This window comes from Colias croceus, chromosome 5 (assembly GCF_905220415.1).
Source record: "Colias croceus chromosome 5, ilColCroc2.1".
In the NCBI taxonomy this organism is placed as follows: Eukaryota; Metazoa; Arthropoda; class Insecta; order Lepidoptera; family Pieridae; genus Colias; species Colias croceus.
In genome coordinates, this window is record NC_059541.1 from 10601608 (window position 1) to 10620010 (window position 18403).

General features: G+C 35.0%; 1 protein-coding gene across 2 annotated transcripts in view; it reads right to left on the minus strand.

Moving 5' to 3' along the window:
• LOC123692141 (myb-like protein U) overlaps positions 1–12431 on the minus strand; it is a 128193-nt gene extending 115762 nt beyond the window's left edge. For both annotated transcript variants that reach the window (XM_045636821.1, XM_045636820.1), the window contains exon 1: positions 12088–12431. In XM_045636821.1, coding sequence (XP_045492777.1) covers positions 12088–12410 — 323 coding nt within the window. In that variant the 5' untranslated portion in view covers positions 12411–12431. The remainder of the gene's footprint in view (positions 1–12087) is intronic.
• Between the last annotated feature and the right edge of the window lie 5972 nt (positions 12432–18403).

The following is an 18403-nucleotide window of genomic DNA, read 5'->3' on the forward strand; positions in this document are numbered from 1 at the left end:
AGAGCAACAATTATTGCGATTTGCGGCACAAAAACTGTGCCCCGAGCGAACGCTATTATATCCGCGGGTGACCTAACAAAACACGATGCAGTTTTTGTGTTTTTATAAACAACTGACCCGTTAATTTTGCCTTTGTTGACGGTATAATGGGTTTACAAATCGGAAACATGAACGTTGGTATTTTAGATACTGTCCGAATTTATAACGATCTAGATGTTCTGTCTGTGTTAACACAGGAAAAAATATAGCTCGTGTCATTTAGAAAATAATGATGCTATAGAAAAACTTTCATCACCTGTAAAGTTCTACTAGCATAGCAAAGTCTTGACAGAATACCAGCGCTGTAGTCGCAGCTTGCTGCGACTATGGCAGAAAGCTGAGTCAAGACCCTTTTCTGGAAATGCAGTGCACACACAGTACGAAATTCTCAGCGAACATGATGTCTAATTTTATGTATCGTACTTTCTTTCTTGTTCTATTTTGTGTTTTCTTCTTGTGTGTGTACCTTTTTCTAGGAATAAATGTTTGTTTCTTTCTTTTCTTTCTTTCTTTCTTTCAAAGTATGTTGGCATACAATCAAATTTTTCCGCTTATAACATTAGTAGAGCCTAGACAGGCCCGACATCGTTTATCCGGAATTTGGTAGTGCGTAACAAGACATTTCAAATATGTATTGAGCCCATCTATCAGGGCGGTCGCAATTGCATTCCACGCCTACATCATGACCCTAAACGTGAGGCTGTAACGTATATCTTCTCAATTCTCCTTTGTTCTTCCATTTAATCACGCTATTTTATGGGCTATCTTATTGGTGTTGGTCCTCGTATCGTTTAACATGTGTAAAAATGTATTGTTGACTATGTTTATGTTGTGTCTAATCTAAATCTAACCTAGTTTAGTAGAATAAGAGTTACACGATTTCATTATAAAATCTCCTCTATCTCACGTGAATAGGCTATAATCATAATATTTGGAATTTGTATTATCTTAGTTAGAAATGCAACCATTCAAAACTTCAAAGAAATGGATTTATAGTTCAAACAAAATTTGTTTCTCCAAACTGCATACGGTAATAACTACAGCACAATTTACAAACACTTATTGGATCCCGGAATCCTTGCACCCCAACATGAATTACCATTAATTCTACTTCCACGCACCTCATTACAGGAGTGCGGGCACTCCGACCGCAATTTGCGAATCGCGTGATGTTGCGGCCCATTATTAATTTTACATTACTACCGCCGCTAATTTCTCGTTGCTTGCCCCGAGTCCTGGGGGCAGGTCGGGGCAGTTGGGGCAAACAGCAATTAATCCGGAGAACACGATACTATTGGGGGAACATCTCGATCGCAGATTGCATAATCCCGCTGCATTTCTAGCGCTTCGGAGGGAGCGGGCCCCTCCCGAGCGAGGATGTGAGGGCTAATGTATTATTCTTTCAGCTCATTGTTTGTCCGTGGATCGATCAAATTGAACACATTGGACGTGACGTCGACGTGTGTACAGTTAGAGAGATGTAGTTTAACGTTTGCGAATGAATGACCTAATCTAATGTAAGAACTATTAGTAAGGATTCTATTCTTGTTTAAATAGAAAAGGATGATTTTTTTTCAAGAAATTTTATAAAATTAATTTCTTTCATTAAATAGAACAAATGATAAATAATGAAACTTCTTGTATGTGTAGGGTATTCTATACACGGTAAGTACCTTGCTAATTGTTATCAAAAGCTACCATCGATGAAATTTAACAAGTGTACCGACACGTTAATTAAACTTTTCGATAAAGTGCACGTGATTAGGTACTTTCCTCTTGAAAATGGATTATCAACTCAAATAAATCAATGGATAGGAAAGTTTTTTAGCACGCCGTCTCGCTTAAGATATAATACTGACAACGCAAAACAAAAAACTACAAAACGAAGATAAAAGCTTCTCATAAAATAAGTAACAACTTCACCTATGATGAAAAAACAAGTGGTTTTTCTTTGCAATCCTGTCATCGAACAGTTAGTTGGCCAATAAGCGACCTTACTGCTTTGATGTTAGAAATCAAATTAGTTTGTACTATGGCACTAGTTGGATGTATCTTGTAAAATCTTCATACAATGTTTAATTTCGCTCCTTCACGCTTGTTGTCATTTGTAAAGTCGACTTGACAGTTTGCTCGAATTACCGACGCGAGCTCAGTTTACAACGTTTACGACCACTTTTACTTGGAAAAAAGATTAACAGCTATGTTTTCCCTGGAAATTGTAAAAAGCACTGTTTAATTTACATATAACTCCTTATTTATTTACTCTTTATTAAAAATCCTTAAGAATGTAAAACGGAACCTTTAAATATTATATGAAGAAACGTTTTGATACGATTTCAGAAACATTTATAAATCGACATATATTTATTTTAGCGAGTTAATAAATGACAAAACATCCCCATAATTTGGTAAACTGGAGGGGTTCAAATTGCCCCGCCTTCCGATACCGTCTGTCATTAATACTCGGAATATTTCAACTGCTTCACTTGTAATTACAAAACTTTGCCCCGTTTAGTTGGTCCCGGAAATATATACATACCACCCTTAAGTACCTATGTCGAATATTTAGCGTCACGAATAAGATATTTGGATTACAGTTCAAAATTACTTTATATAAGTACCTACCTACCTACTTAAATATTTGAGAAAATAGACGTTATAAAATTTACCTACTAATAATAATTCATAGCGTTTACACCACAGTTTACACTATACGGTCTACACTCAATAACTATTTATCAAAGAATTTGGGTAAATTGATGATAAAATAAAAGCATGTCGAGGTAATTTTTTTACAATCAAGTACCTACTGTGTAAGGTGTATTTTTTAAATAAAATATCTTACAATATTATTTTCACTCTAAAAAAATAATATCTACGCACACAAAACATAAAAGTTTCAATCCAAAAATAATTGCGGCGTAGCTTAGTCAACTCATAAAATTGCATTCAGGTCACAAAAACCAAACACACGGTACATTTACCTTTAGCACAAACGACGAAGTGCATTAAACAAAAGCGACATAAATTCCATGCAAACACCTTAACCTGTAACTTATACAACGATAATTGGAATTAATGGGAACCGAATACGCGCGTGCTATAAAATATCAAGTGGTGCAATGCATTGCTGAATTGTGTGCGCTAGAATACTCTTTATTTTGGGGATGGTAAGGGATAAAGTGGCATGGCGTTACCGATGCATAGTTAGGCTATGTGTGGCGGTTTGTACGTGAATGTCAGAGGTGATATGATACGAAGGCAGGTGCGTCTGTCGCAGGCAGCTGCAGGACGAATATTTACAATTGCATTAGCGATTTCGCTGCTCCTTTTTCCTATTTAATTTAATCGTTTGAAATTCCGCGATCATTGCGAAGTTGTTTTTGTCGTTCAAAAATGTTATTGTAAAAAATTTAAATGAATGAACAAAATTACTGGTGGACGGAAAATATGTTGACAAAAAATTATCGACACGCACCCTTATGTACATACTCCACTGCAATAGGTACTTTATCAACACGGTCATTTCGACGGTAGGTACATAGTGTGCAAAAATATTTCCTCAAAACCTTTGCAAGTATGTAAGTATTATCTTTCTTATCTAAAAATTAAATAGGAAACATAATATGAAAACAACATAATCACACGTCTCAAAAACATTCATCTCGCAATATACCTACTTACCACAAAATAACGTCCAGAACTCCAAACCCTTTGTGAGCGTGAAATCATTTTTTACAACCCACATCGCACATGCGGTTGTCAAGTCACAGTTAACCTACTTCTATCTAACCACCCATATCGATAATTACATTAACCAACGCTATGCATTCACATCTCTCGGATCAGGTGTGGCCGAAATGTTGATCGATCACAAATCCTCACTTTACGACCATTTTATAGTTCTTATATTTGTTTTATGGTTGAAACTTGAATCGGAATGAGGTGTTGTAACTATTCATTTTCTAATCAGGGATTACGGTTAAAGGTCTTGACTTCAAAAAATATGCATAGCTTTGGGTAATGATAGATACAAGTATCTATACAATGAATTTTTACATTTCGTACTAAACACATAGACAAATAATACTTTATTACTTTTTTAAATAATATTCAAACGTCGAGTAGAATTGAAAAATGCCGAGTACTTCAGGTTTGTATACAATCTATTAAAAAATAACATTCCTATTCGGAATTTAAAAACCACATTTTTTTAACAATCGCTTTTATAATAATCAAACCCGTCTATAATTATGTAAGTAGAAGATCCCATACATTGCATGCCATCCATCAGTGCTATATGCATGAGCCGAGGCACATAAAATAAAAACACAAATATAGTTGAACGCCCATCAATGCTTCGGTGACTCAATACCTGCTTGGACCACGGCAACATGGTATAAATCGGGTAATAAAATTATTTTTGTATGTGTATCTCGATAGAATAACTTTAGGACATTCAAGAAAATAACTAATAACCAAAGCCAAACTTTGTTCAGTAATATATCTGCTAAATATTTGTGTTAATTCTTCAATTCTCCGATTCATTGCAAACAAAATCCATCGTTATAGTACCTATCTACAAACAAGATATCTGTTACTGCATTAGGTACTCAATCAATTTCCATATCCGACAGCCCAGTAAAACGCAAACAGCACGCAACAATTTCCTTCGTGGAAGAACATAGCCTAAAAGCATCAATTCAGTTGCATCAAGAACCGTTCCAAAATCAAATCACGTTATGCATTTCCCGGGCCGCGCAGGGCCAATGCGCCCGCGCACGCTTCTAACGCGGGCGCGGGGGGTGACCGGTCCGCGCGCGGTGGTATGTAGCCGTCTGCCGTTGCACTCAGCTGACACGGCACAATTTTAATCGATGTAGAGAAAACAAGCACACTTAATTTCTTTGTTTTATCAAGTAAAATTTACAATTTAACCTTGTAGCATGAATAATGGAATGTGTAGTTTTTACGCGAGCTGTTTTATTTGAAATTTTTAATTTATATTTGCATTTTTATTTATAAGTTTACAATGGTTAATTAAGAATACAATATAAAAACCTTTCAATTATAAATAAGGTAAAATATTACGATTGTATTCTATAAATTTATACACTAGATAAGGTATAATAATTATTAAACGGTAGACAATGAGTACCACGTTTGGTATAATTATGTAACGCCCATGCCAATACCTAAAGAGAATTTGTTACTGACCAAATATTTTGAGCTCACTTCTCATTAAATTCTTGCCCGAGAGCAAATTGTCCCGATTCAAATGCTTGGTCATGATTGCTGGCGCTCGATCGTATCGTCAATAATTATAAGTATTATAAACATATAATATTTTGTCCGTACTTCACACGATACCTTCAAGTTTTCTCATAACGAGCAGTTAATGACCGTCACAGTTCGTGTAACAGCAGCGAGCCGTTACCACGCGGCCATCGTTCGACCGCAAAGATACCATATTATTTTCAAACCATATCTAAAAATCCAATTCGCTATCGACGTGCATTTAATTATGTACCTGTTTCTTTCACTTGTTACATTCGTTATAATTAGATACTTCTGGATCATACATTAGTCATCAAACTAATAGTTTGACCGAATGACATGACTTACTGAAGTCGATTAGAAAGATAATATATTCACAATCGAGTGATCTTTCTAATTATATTCCAATCGCCTCACACCATGCAATGTTTAATGCTAATGATAAAAAACAAGTTTATTTATAAACTACATAGAATACTTTATTTGCATATACGGTACCCAATTAGTGTTTTTAAGAGGAAAAATTATGTAATCAATAATACTTACATGAATTACCCTAGAGACGAGAAAAAAATGCTTTACTTATTAAAGCAACTAAGAAATATGATACCCGGCTGTAATGATGGTGAAATTAATGACCCGTGCTAAGTAACAAGTTGCCCGCGTATATTATATTACGCTAACGTGTTGTGAGGAGTACATACTTCGTGTTACAACTAGACTCATTCTACAGAATGTCTGTGGAGAGTGACCGATTCCCAGAACGTCATGTATTTTGATGCGATAATAACGCAAAAAGCCAGTTTTTCATCGAGACATAGTAATTTTCAATGATAATACGAAGAGATTTATTGCGAATAAAACCAGTTATTTTCATTCTTTAAAAGGGAATTTTCTTATCTTGTATGTAATCATCAATATTTAACATCAATGAATTGTAAAGAAATCATGTATTCCTAAAAGAGACGTACATATGATATACATAAATTTATACAAATAACATATCAAACTAGAATCACGTACATAATTATAAACTTAGTTTTCTCTATGTTAAATATTATATATGACAAACTAACATTTAATTACCAATGCCAGTGGCAGCTACAGCCCACAGCGCGTCTCAAACCCGTTCCTCGCCCGGTTAGAAGTTCTAACTTTTTATTTTACCGCGCACCCTCCACCTTAGCGCGAACCCATACTATCCTTGTTTTGTTTCGATCGGAACTTTCGCACCGGAGATACAAAAGCGTATAGACGTTTTAGCGCGACGAGTCAACTTTAACATCTTGTTTATTGCGCTGTAAAAATTATTCGTTAATTGCATATATTACACGGCCGATGCGTGTGGTCAGTCGTTTGTTCTGATGAAATGAGTCCGCTGAAATGCATTACAACGAATCGCTGTTTCTTTTTGAACGTGAATTATCAAATTTTGCAGTACAAAATTGTGTCATGATTTAACGAAAGTTATATCATTATTTTTAATTATTCATTAATAATCTGATCCAGCCAGTAATAAAATCATCCAAAATCAATTATCAAACTCGCAAAATTGCAAAACATTAAATTGTTATCTACCTAGTCTAGACTGTACAAAATACATACATAATATTAAAGTTAATAGTTATCATCTTTTGCATAGCATTAAATGTAACCTTATCTTAGAAAGTCCTTCACCAAGATGACCATAATAATCTTTTACGTAGACTGCCTACGGAGATACGTTCTGTACGTTATGATCATTCCATACTTATCTATATATATATTTTATTATTTTCACCACTGATTTCTAGAATATAACTTTATTTTCTCCTTTTCCCTTGATTGTATAGAAATTAAATATTCAAGACCGCTCAAAATTCATCTATGTAAAACACAATACCTACAACAGACAAACAACAGACCTATCGTATATAAATATTCCATTTCGCAATAAAAAATACCATCCATCATACACAAATCACATTGCTAATTGAACACAAATTGCGTTTAGACATAGCACTTTAAATATGCAAGCAAGCGGGCAAGTTTACTGACCCACGGTAATTTTTCCGTCAACAAATCGAACCGACTACACGCAACCACTGGGAAATGCATCTACACAATGATTACATACGTTGCACTTGATGTAATTACGCCCGTATTCCTATCTGCACTCCGCACTAACAGATATTAAAATGCTATTATTTTTTTCCATTTTAATAGCCACTTTTTAACGGATGGATACAATTTCACAAACGAGCGATTAGGATCGGATAGTAAGTGAACTTCTTGATGTATAGAAATTAGAAACGTCAATTTTTAACCCGCATACAGACGGAAACATAAGTCGTATGTTGTATTCTTCTAACTGTTAAAGCACTGAAAGCATATATAATTATTATCAATATTATACTTACCCGTAGGGATATTTTCATAAACTATACACGCAATAATTGTACGCAAATATATATGAATGTTATTTACCACATTTAATAAAACATCTACTGACTACATAAAATAACTTTTTACGAATTTATTAAGCAATTTTTAGAAAAAGATATAAACTACCCGCATAATACCAAACACAATCACATCCATAGAAATATCATTCGCAATTAAATACCAAGCATGTAATTAACTATATTATGTAGATCAATAATAGATATTGTTTTAGTTAGAAAGCTATAAGAACAAAACAAGCTAGCTAATGCCGTATCTACTAATAACAATACATAGAAAGTTTATAACAGTTTACAGCACAAGCAATTCATAATTAATATTATTCCACACCATAAAAATATATTATAACATTTGGAATCAAAAATAAATGCTTATTTTATAAGCTCATGTTTTAAAACTAATGCATTACTTAAAACAAATCACAACTTAAAAGAACATCATGCAAACCGAAGCAAAATTTTAGAGAGAATAATTTTAAACAATTAGATTACACTAAAACTAGAAACAAAATCCATTTATATTAATTTGAGAATTCATTCTAGTACTTACATCCAAGTTAGCTATTCTAAAAATGATTAAGACACTAAATCTACCGAACAAAAAAACATGAAATTAATTATATGAAAAGCATTTTTATTTTTGCACCCATAAAAAATAGCTATAAAGCAATTAAATGTTAAATAACTACCTAGTTGCTAGGTGTATTAGAAAAGTTGGCCCGGGCCTCTCCTTTGTTAATATTGAGATAATATTCAGGAAACATTAAAAAAAAATTTAACCAAATTGATGAAACAAATAAAATAATCAAGTATATATTGAAAAATTCATTTATCAAAACAATAATTTTACACACAAGAGATTGAGATATCATTATGACACTAATTTAAACGCTTACGCTTATTTAAATAAATAATTGCATATATGTACCTATATGAATTGAAACATGCACCACTAGATGGAATATATATTGAGCAAATTTGGTAAGCAAGTTAGATATCCTGTAAGCTTGTTCCAACTATACTATAATATACCTACCTATGTTATCAACTAAATGTTTGACCTACATAAGTCCACTTGAGACATTATCTATAGCCATATCAGTTACTATGGAACTATGCCCCAATTTGTACTAAATATCCTACTAATATTACATTTGTGAAGCTTATATTTGTATAGCTAGGTATGTTAGTTTGGCTAATGTTGAATCAGACACTAAGAAATAATTGTCACAAATTTAAAATGTAATGTATTTTTTTTAAACCAAAAAAGTACAGTACAAAAAAAGTTCCTCATACTAATAAGTATAAGGAAAATTTTGATGAAATCAAATTTAAAATTTACTAAAGTTGATTGCCAAAATTTCATGAATTAAATATGTAGGTACCTACCTAATAAATAAACATAAGGAATGAAATAATTTAGATGCTTCTGTGCTCCACCAGACCAAGACAGATAATATTATTTAAAAAAGAGTTATAGGTAAATAAATAAAGGATAAGATCCATACTAAGATCTAACAATAATAATACAAAGACATACTTATTTATTAAGTTTAGGCCTTTTTAAATGACCTTGAAACTTATAGTTATTGATATGTAGATAGTTATAGTAATTACAAATTTTAATTCAGATAGGTATTTTGTTATTTATTGACATTATTTTATTTAAATATAATGTAAATAAAGCATATTGTAATTGTATGTTAATACTTAATTTATATTTTAAACACTAATAAATACTAATTAGGAAATGATCCAACACTATTTTATAATAAGCCTAAATTTTGAAGCAGGCTCTAAGAAAAAGAATGTTTTTATAATGAAGACAGAGAAATTATTAACTTTGTAAGCATTCAGAAACAACAATTCATTAGATTACATTTGTGGGCTTTCCTTTTTATTATGTAGTTATTATCCTTAACATTATCCTCTGAAGAATACAAAATACAATCTCAATGAATACCTACTCATATCAGGTAGGTAATTACCCAGATTAAGTAGGTATGTTCATTAGATAACATCTTTGCATGAAACAAAAAGATAATTTTTTATCATATCAACTATTTCGCGTCGTGTGATAATGACCAAGAATATATTGAAGTCAAGTTCAAGACGCGTTGCCTTGAATTATCACGAATTTGTGTAACTAGGTTTTTATGTAATCTTCATTTTTCTTATAGCCGTGCTAATTTATTGTATAAGTTGCTATGTACTCACATCTTATATTTACATATTTGCGTAAAATGAAAACGATTTACGTCAAATACGTAGCGGTAGGTGCCAACCTACCTTTTTAGTTTCATTTTTTGGTTAGACGGTTCATGGCAGTTAGGTATTACAAAATATAATTGAAACGAAGTTGTTAACGACTTTTTGAAACGACGAGTTTAATTCTGAAATGTAGGTAAGTAGGTACCTATCTACCTACCTATTTTAAGTGAGATATGTAATCATATTCGAAATAACATCATTGAAATAATCAATCAATTTCTTCTGGAATAAATTATTATTATAGGTAGGTACTCATTTGTGTTACATACCTATTTACTAAAAACAAAATGAAAATCTTGTAAAATTTGTGATTGTTTAGTTGAAGTACCGGTATTTCTTTAGAAATTTGCGGCACGAATTAAGGGGGGGGGGAGGAGAGGGAAAGGGAGGGGGGAGGTAAGGGGAGACTCCCTGTGAAGTGGGGGGGGTGCGGAAACCCCCCCTTCTATTTTTTTTTTAATTTTTTTTGAGTTTATATTTATAGTAGCTTACCGCCCACGGCTTCGCCCGCTTTGTCTAAAACCTAATAAATTATATACTAAAACCTTCCTCTTGAATCAAAAAAATTTAAATTAAAAAAAACCGCATCAAAATCCGTTGCGTAGTTTTAAAGATTTAAGCATACAAAGGGACATAGGGAAATAGGGACAGAAAAAGCGACTTTGTTTTATACTATGTAGTGAAATGTAGTTAGACATATATTGAAGATTATGGGCTTTCTTGACTGCTCCGGCGCTGCAGAACGTGGCGCTTGCCCCCGTGTACCTCGTTGCAGGCAGGAGTCTTCACTCGCCTTCGTAGCTTCGGCTTTTTGGTCGCCTTTGGCGACCAGCCTCAGCCACTCCGGCTCGCTTGACTCTGCCTGCTCCTCAGCACACGCGGGCGCCACGCTCCTCCACGCCTCCGACTTTTTTAATACACTCTAGTGTATGACAGACAAGTACCACGTGGAATCGGGGTGGACAGATTCGGTTCTGTTACTAACAATTTGTGTGCAATATACCTACCTACATATAATAAAAAAACATTTTTTTTAATAATTATACATGTTTGATACAATTTACAAGGGCAATGAATGGATCAATTTTATTTTTTTCCAATCAGCGTCTCCACATATTATACTTTTTAATAATATCATCGAAGTTTGGGTGGTTATAGTTATCTTTTTTAAAAAATCTCTTTACAACACGCCACTGGGACTCAATTCTTTGAGTATGAGTCCCATCAGGGGCAACAAATGGGTTGTCTGGGTCTGAGTGATTAACTTTTTCATGATCATACCCATGTTGCCCCAATCATATACCTACCTACTAACTACTCGCCAATAATCCGTATGAATTGTTGTCCCTCAGCAACATGCTTTTGAATGAACTATGAAGGAACTATGGTTTTTTATGTACATTTTGACATTTGTTATCTCTTTCAAACACAATTCTTGTAGGTAGTTTTGTCAATGTAACTCAAACAATTTTGATAACCTCAAAAATTAAAATTAAGATTTCTCTGTAATTACACGTTTCCGCACGAAAAGCCGCTAATGTATGTTTCGGGGCATTATTATCGATCGAAAAAAATTAAAATCACGCCGAAATTCGTGCCGCAAGTTTCTAAAGTCAACCCGAAGTGCCTACCTATTCTAGAAGCGTTCCCGAGGAACAAGAACTTTGGTCACGCTTTACGGACGTTTCAATTTCAATACAAGTAGATACCTAGGTCACTATAAACTTTTTGAATAACATCGAATCATACGCAATATAACTTTATAAGTGAATACTTAAATCAAAATAGCTAACGTAAATCTTACTGCCTATAACCGCGATGTACGGATGCAGTTAGTAGTTATCTTGAGCCTTGAGGTCTCTAGCGGGCATTCAACCGAAATAGGCCTACAACCACGCAACACGAATACGGAGTTACTCGTGAGTCGAAATGGCCATGACATCGAAATATCAGCACAACAGCCTCCGGTCACTAGAGCATTGACTTTTTAACATTCGACACCTATCAAAACAGTTCTTCCGAAAAGTTAATTTATCAATAAAAACAAATTGTACAGTACCTGTCAGAAGACTCGGAGCTGTCGTATCGGTCGAAACATCTTTTCTTCCTATCGTCACCTTCCTCGACATTGGACCCTGCAGTTTTTTGGGAATTCGGTGCGGCGACCGCCGCGGTATGATTGGCGGCCACGCCGAGCGTCTCACTTTTTTCACACGATTCACTTTTATCAAGTTCAGTAAAGAACGATAACTTCACTTTGTCGCGGTCTAGAGTCAATCCATTGCACTTTTTTATGTCACCACAGGATGGGTCAGGCGCGGAAAAAGTTAATTCATGCATTTGTTTCGGGCCGGCGCGATCCTCGGGCGACCCATCCGCCATCTTTGAGCGCACGAGTGTTTTGTCGCGAGTTTCGACCGGACGCCGCGAGCCGCATGGGCGCTGCGGTCGCTGCAGGCGCGGGGCGAAGGCTGCGTGACGTCACGCGGCGGCTGCGCGGCCGGCGGAGGCAGAGCACAGTGACGTAACGGCTCCGCCCCGTGCATGTGCACGGCCGCTGTCATTGGCCGCGCGTTACGCAACGCGCGAGCCTATTCAAATACCCACGGAAGGGAGCGTAGGAATCGCCACCGATAGGGACAGGCCCATCCCAGCCCTAAACGTAACAAATAATGCAGCATAATGACCCTACACACATTCAAAGTCAGTGCTCAACACATTAGCAAGCGCGCTCTCAGAACTTCAGTCAAAAACAAGTGCAACAAAATTGATGATAATCCTCTTTAATGTTTTTATGGACTACCACAAAAATACAGACTTTTATCTTATTCGAGACTTACACTTGAAATTATGAATAGATGATTATAATTTATAGTTAGTTAGGTAAGAAATATAATTTAATTTAATAAGGCAAAGCAAATGTCAAATATAGGTACCTATTCCGCCTGAATTTAAAACAAAACATCGGTAGGTACCTACTAGGTACGTAGGTACCTAGTAAAATTTAATAGTGTACGGATTTCTGCCTATTTGGCTATTTTGATATTATTTTTACTGCATCTTTGTTCTAGACTTGTAGGTTACTGTACATACCTACCTACTCTTTGACTTAACTACAACTTAAAGTGTAGGCTAGGTAGGTAATCAATACAGTCAAGTAAAATATATTTATATACCTACCTATGTAAGTAAAAGAATAATAATTAATTGTGTCTCTATTACCTACCTACAATGAAATAGGTTTGTTTAAAATTTATCATGAAATTAACCTATCCAGTCCGATAACTTAGGTAGTATTTGCCTACCAACTTAGGTACCTACTCTTTTCACTTTTTTAGGTACCTACTTTCGATGAATTTGTTTATTTATTAAAGTCAACTTAGAAATTATTTTTGCAAAATTATTAATAAGTAGGGGGCTGTCCATTAATCACGTGAGGCTCGAAAGGGGGGGGAGGGGTCCATCAAATCATCACGAAATATCACAAGGGGGAGGGGGGGCAAAGTAATATATCACGTGTATTTATTTTTCGACAAGCGCGCGATACTCAACCGAAAAGCGGCGTTACGTAGGTACCTACCTATGTATTTATTTTTAGTCAAACGCGTACAACTTTTTCGCATATCTTTCATTAGGTATTTTTATGTCATTCAAAAACAAACTGCAATCTTTCTGTCTACCCCTGAACGATTATTATAGTAGTCTTTAATTTACTATAATGAAATTAGATGATACTTAAATACCAGTATTTTTTTTTAAATACAAAATTGATTCTTTGCAGGTACAAAAAAATACACGTGATATAGGGGGGAGGGGGGAGGGGTAGTAAGTAAGGGGGAGGAGGGGTAAAAAAATACCAAAAAAAACATCACGTGATTAATGGATGGCCCCTAGGTAATAGGTAGGTACCTACTAGGTAGGTAATTTGGAAAAAAGTTTGGAAGAACTACCAACTCAAAAACTTTCCACTAAGATACAGCAAGCTGACATTAATTTTCATTGACACCTAGTAGAATATAAACGATCACCAGGTAGGTACCTAATTTCTTAGTGGAGAGGAAATCATTGAAAATAAAATTTCCATGTTCAAGCAGCCAGCTGAGTGCTGACGTCTACCAAATCCACCGTGCTATGACTCTATGAGCTTTGTTTTTCCTTCAAAATATTAGATATAATTTTTCCTTCAATATATTAAGTACCTAGGTATACCGATTACACAATTTTAAATAAAAGGAAATGATTGAATTTTTTTTTCCTTTTGCGTGGGAGGCTGCCATTGCCCGCTCCACCCACGGAGTCACAGCTGATGGTCTCGAGAGATCATAGTAGGTAATTTAAGTACCATAATATACATTTCACGAATTTTCGATTGCGATGCATTTTGTGAAAATCTGTCACTGGCTCCCGGACTATATCTATCATACCTACCTACATAATAATGTACTAAATAATAATTATGGCAATATTATTATGTTGATAAGTATGATCAAGCCATCATAATCATCAGTCGTGGGCTATGCCTAATCCCTATAACTGACTGTTATGTTGGTTATACCCATAAACCGCCCTAAACATTTAGCCATACGAACGATCTCGCAGATAGCGCTAGTGCTCAATACAACACATGTGCTCCGCGGTTTCACCCGCATTGCTCCGCTCCTGTTGGTCTCGTGATGATAGGTAAGTAGGTACCTATATAGCCTATAGCCTTCCTCGATAAATGGGATATTAACACCGAAAGAATTTTTCAAATCGTACCAGTAATACCTGAGTTATGCGCGTTCAAACAAATAAACAAATTCTTCAGCTTTATAATATTATTAGTGTGATATATTATATAGATAAAAAAAGTTTGGACAGTTGCAGTGCCATCTGTTTGATAAATTAAGAAACATATTTTTAAAAATTTTTCATAGGTGGCGCTAGTTATATATAAATTAATCCATATTGAAATTAATTCAGCATTCATGTATATTATACTATAGGTATTATATCAGAATTAATTTTATTACATTAAATATTAATAAAATATAAATTGATTGTTGATTTTGAAATTCATATTTTGGATATAATCAATAAAATGGCAATAATATTGCTTTTTGCGGTAAAAAGAAATTCGAATTTTGAAAGTTTTCGACTAACTTTTACTGCTTCTAGTTTCTAAATGGAGAAGTTTACAAAAAAAAAGACGTGTGGCACTTGGTGACTGCCGCGGTAAAGATAGCATGCCTTCAAGCCACACCTTGAGCCCGTCGGAGTGGGGAGCGTGAGGTTTTTTCGTTACGGAATTTCTGGATTCGGTCCCCGCGCTCAAGGCCTGCGCAATAGCTTAAAAATTTATAAATTATAAAAATTAAAGTAACTAAAATAAAACCTATAATGTGTGAAAAAATCAATAAAATATCTCAAAAATGAAAAAGTTATGAGACTTTAAAGTTGCGCTTGAACAATAATTTTGTTACTCGCGACGCGACGCTTACATCGTGTGACGTCTGTGGTGTGACGCGGACGTGACGGACGTGACGAGACATTCTTGACGCGCAGAGCTCTACGAATTTGTACTTTATTTGTAAAACTAGCTTTCCGCCCGCGGCTTCGCACGCGTTTTCAAAGAAAAACCCGCATAGTTCCCGTTCCCGTGGGATTTCCGGGATGAAACCTATCCTATGTGTTAATCCAAGTTACCCTCTATATGTGTGCTAAATTTCATTCAAATTCATTCAGTAGTTTTTACGTGAAAGAGTAACAAACATCCATACATCCATACTTACAAACTTTCGCCTTTATAATATACCTAATATGTTAGATACTATTTATTATGTTTATTTTCCGATGGTAACTAACTAGGAGTTAAAAAAAATACTTATTAATATTTTATTGTTCGTAGGTATGTGTCAGAAATACAATAGAAAAAAAACCTGAAAATTGTATTTTTCTGTGTACCTACCAAATAATATACTGAGAAGGAAAAATGGAAACTGTATATTGACCATATTACTTGCTCTGACTATATTGACTTTGTAGAGATACACCTTATATTATTAACCAGAATAACAAACAAACAAACAAAAATACTTTATTGTGCACCAGGACATAAAAATTACAAAAGCAAATATACAAAAGAAAGAGACACAGTTGAGCACAACAGGCGGTCTTATCGCTAAGACAGCGATCTCTTCCAGACAACCTGGTGGTCAAGGAAAAACAGTGGAAGTAAAAGTTAATGGGCAAGAGGTGCGTTTATAGTTTAGAATACATAAAATAAAATACACATAAATACAACCATATTATATACATACAAATACATACACATACAAACAAATACATACATACATACACATACATACACATACATACACATAAATATACATATACATACATACACATACATATACATATACATATATACAAATAGAAATGAGCTATTTACTAGTCGAAAAAGCACACACATACGGAGACAGCATCAATACAAAGATATTTTAAATTAAACAGGTAGATAAGTTAATTACTTGGACAGGTAAAATCGCTTCAGCAGTGTTTTGAATGTGAGTAGAGATTGAGCTTCTCTTATGTCTAATGGTAGATCGTTCCATAGTCTGATGGCACGCACAGTAAAGGAAGAATTATAAATATGATTTACATGACCTGGTACGACCAGACGAGACTTGTTTGATGATCGAATTGGGTGGATATTAGACACAAGGAACTCAAATCTCTCTTTTAAATATTGCGGTGTTTTCGGATCAAACAGAACACAGTACAGGAGGTGAAGGATATGAGTATTTCGGCGAAGACGAATGGGAAGCCATTTGAGCTTAGTACGAAATTCGGAGACATGATCGTATTTGCGCAAGCCAAACACAAATCTTATGCAAAAATTTTGAAGGCGCTCAAGGCAGTCAAGGTGGTATTCATATAGGTCAGGATAGCACGCGTCGGCATAATCTATTATAGGTAAAAGGAGTGTTTGAACGAGCGCAATTTTAGTTGGTATTGGCAGAAAGTTGCGTAGCCGGCGAATGGAACTAGCAGCAGCGAAAACCTTTTTACGCACTTCCTTTATTTGATAATTCCAGGTTAGGCATGAATCGATCCAAATTCCTAAACATTTAATTTCGTTGCTATATGGTATTGCAACGCCATCAACTACTACTTTCGGCAGTGAAGTCCAATCTATCCTGGATACGAAATATTTCGTACCACAAACAATAATTTGTGTCTTATTAGGATTCACGTTTAAGCCATGATTGAAACTCCATCTGACAATAGTGGAAATGTCATTGTTCATTGTTCTCACAGCATTCGGCAAATCATCGATCGCTGCGTGGCAATAAATTTGAAAGTCATCTGCATACATATGATAGAGAGAAGTGATGTTTAGGGATATGGAATTTATAAATATACTAAAAAGAAGAGGGGAAAGCACACCACCTTGTGGAACACCAGCAGTAACATTAGCCCAAGAAGAAAGAGAATTATCAACTTGGATGCGTTGCTGACGTCCCTGTAGATAACTACGAAACCAATCAATACCTGTTGGAGATATATTAAGAGAACGTAACATGCTAAGAAGGATGTCATGGTCAACTGTATTGAACGCATTACTAAAATCCAGAGATGTTAGCAACGTTAGTTGTTTCTGATCCATGTGTAAGCGAATGTCGTCAGTGACTTTAACAAGAGCAGTAACCGTGCTATGACCAGGACGGAAGCCGGATTGGAAAGGATTCAAAAGATCATATTTATTAAGGAAGGCACTTAACTGCTGTTGCACTAAGCGCTCCAGGACTTTAGAAAGGAAAGGAAGGATGGAAATAGGTCTATAGTCGGAAAACGAGGCAGGTTTTGAAAGTTTTGGAAGAGGAATAATGTGTGCATTTTTCCATGCACTGGGAAATGTATGTGAACTAACGGAGAAATTTAGGATATGAGTTATTACAGGAAGGATGATATCAAGGATTGGGATGATCATATTACGGCTAATGCAGTCACTGCCAACTGCTTTAGAGGTTATAGATAGTACGTTCTTCTTAACATCACAATCAGAAAATTGATTAAAAATGAACGGAGGATGTGTAGGATTAGGATTTGTGGAAATTTTATTTAAGGTTCGCTTTTTAACATCAGCATCGAAATTTTGCACATGAGATGAGAAATGCGTATTCAGGCCATCCAAATTTACGCTTGACGATATGGAATTATGTGAGGATTTACCAATACCAAGGGATTTAAGGAATTTCCAAACTTTGGCAGAGTCGCCGTTCTCGACTGATTTGTGAATGTGGCGTCTTTGTGCATCTCTACATAATGTATTACAGCGATTTCGAATTCTTTTGAACTTTTCTCGAAGCGCGTCACTATTGTCAGATCGCAGT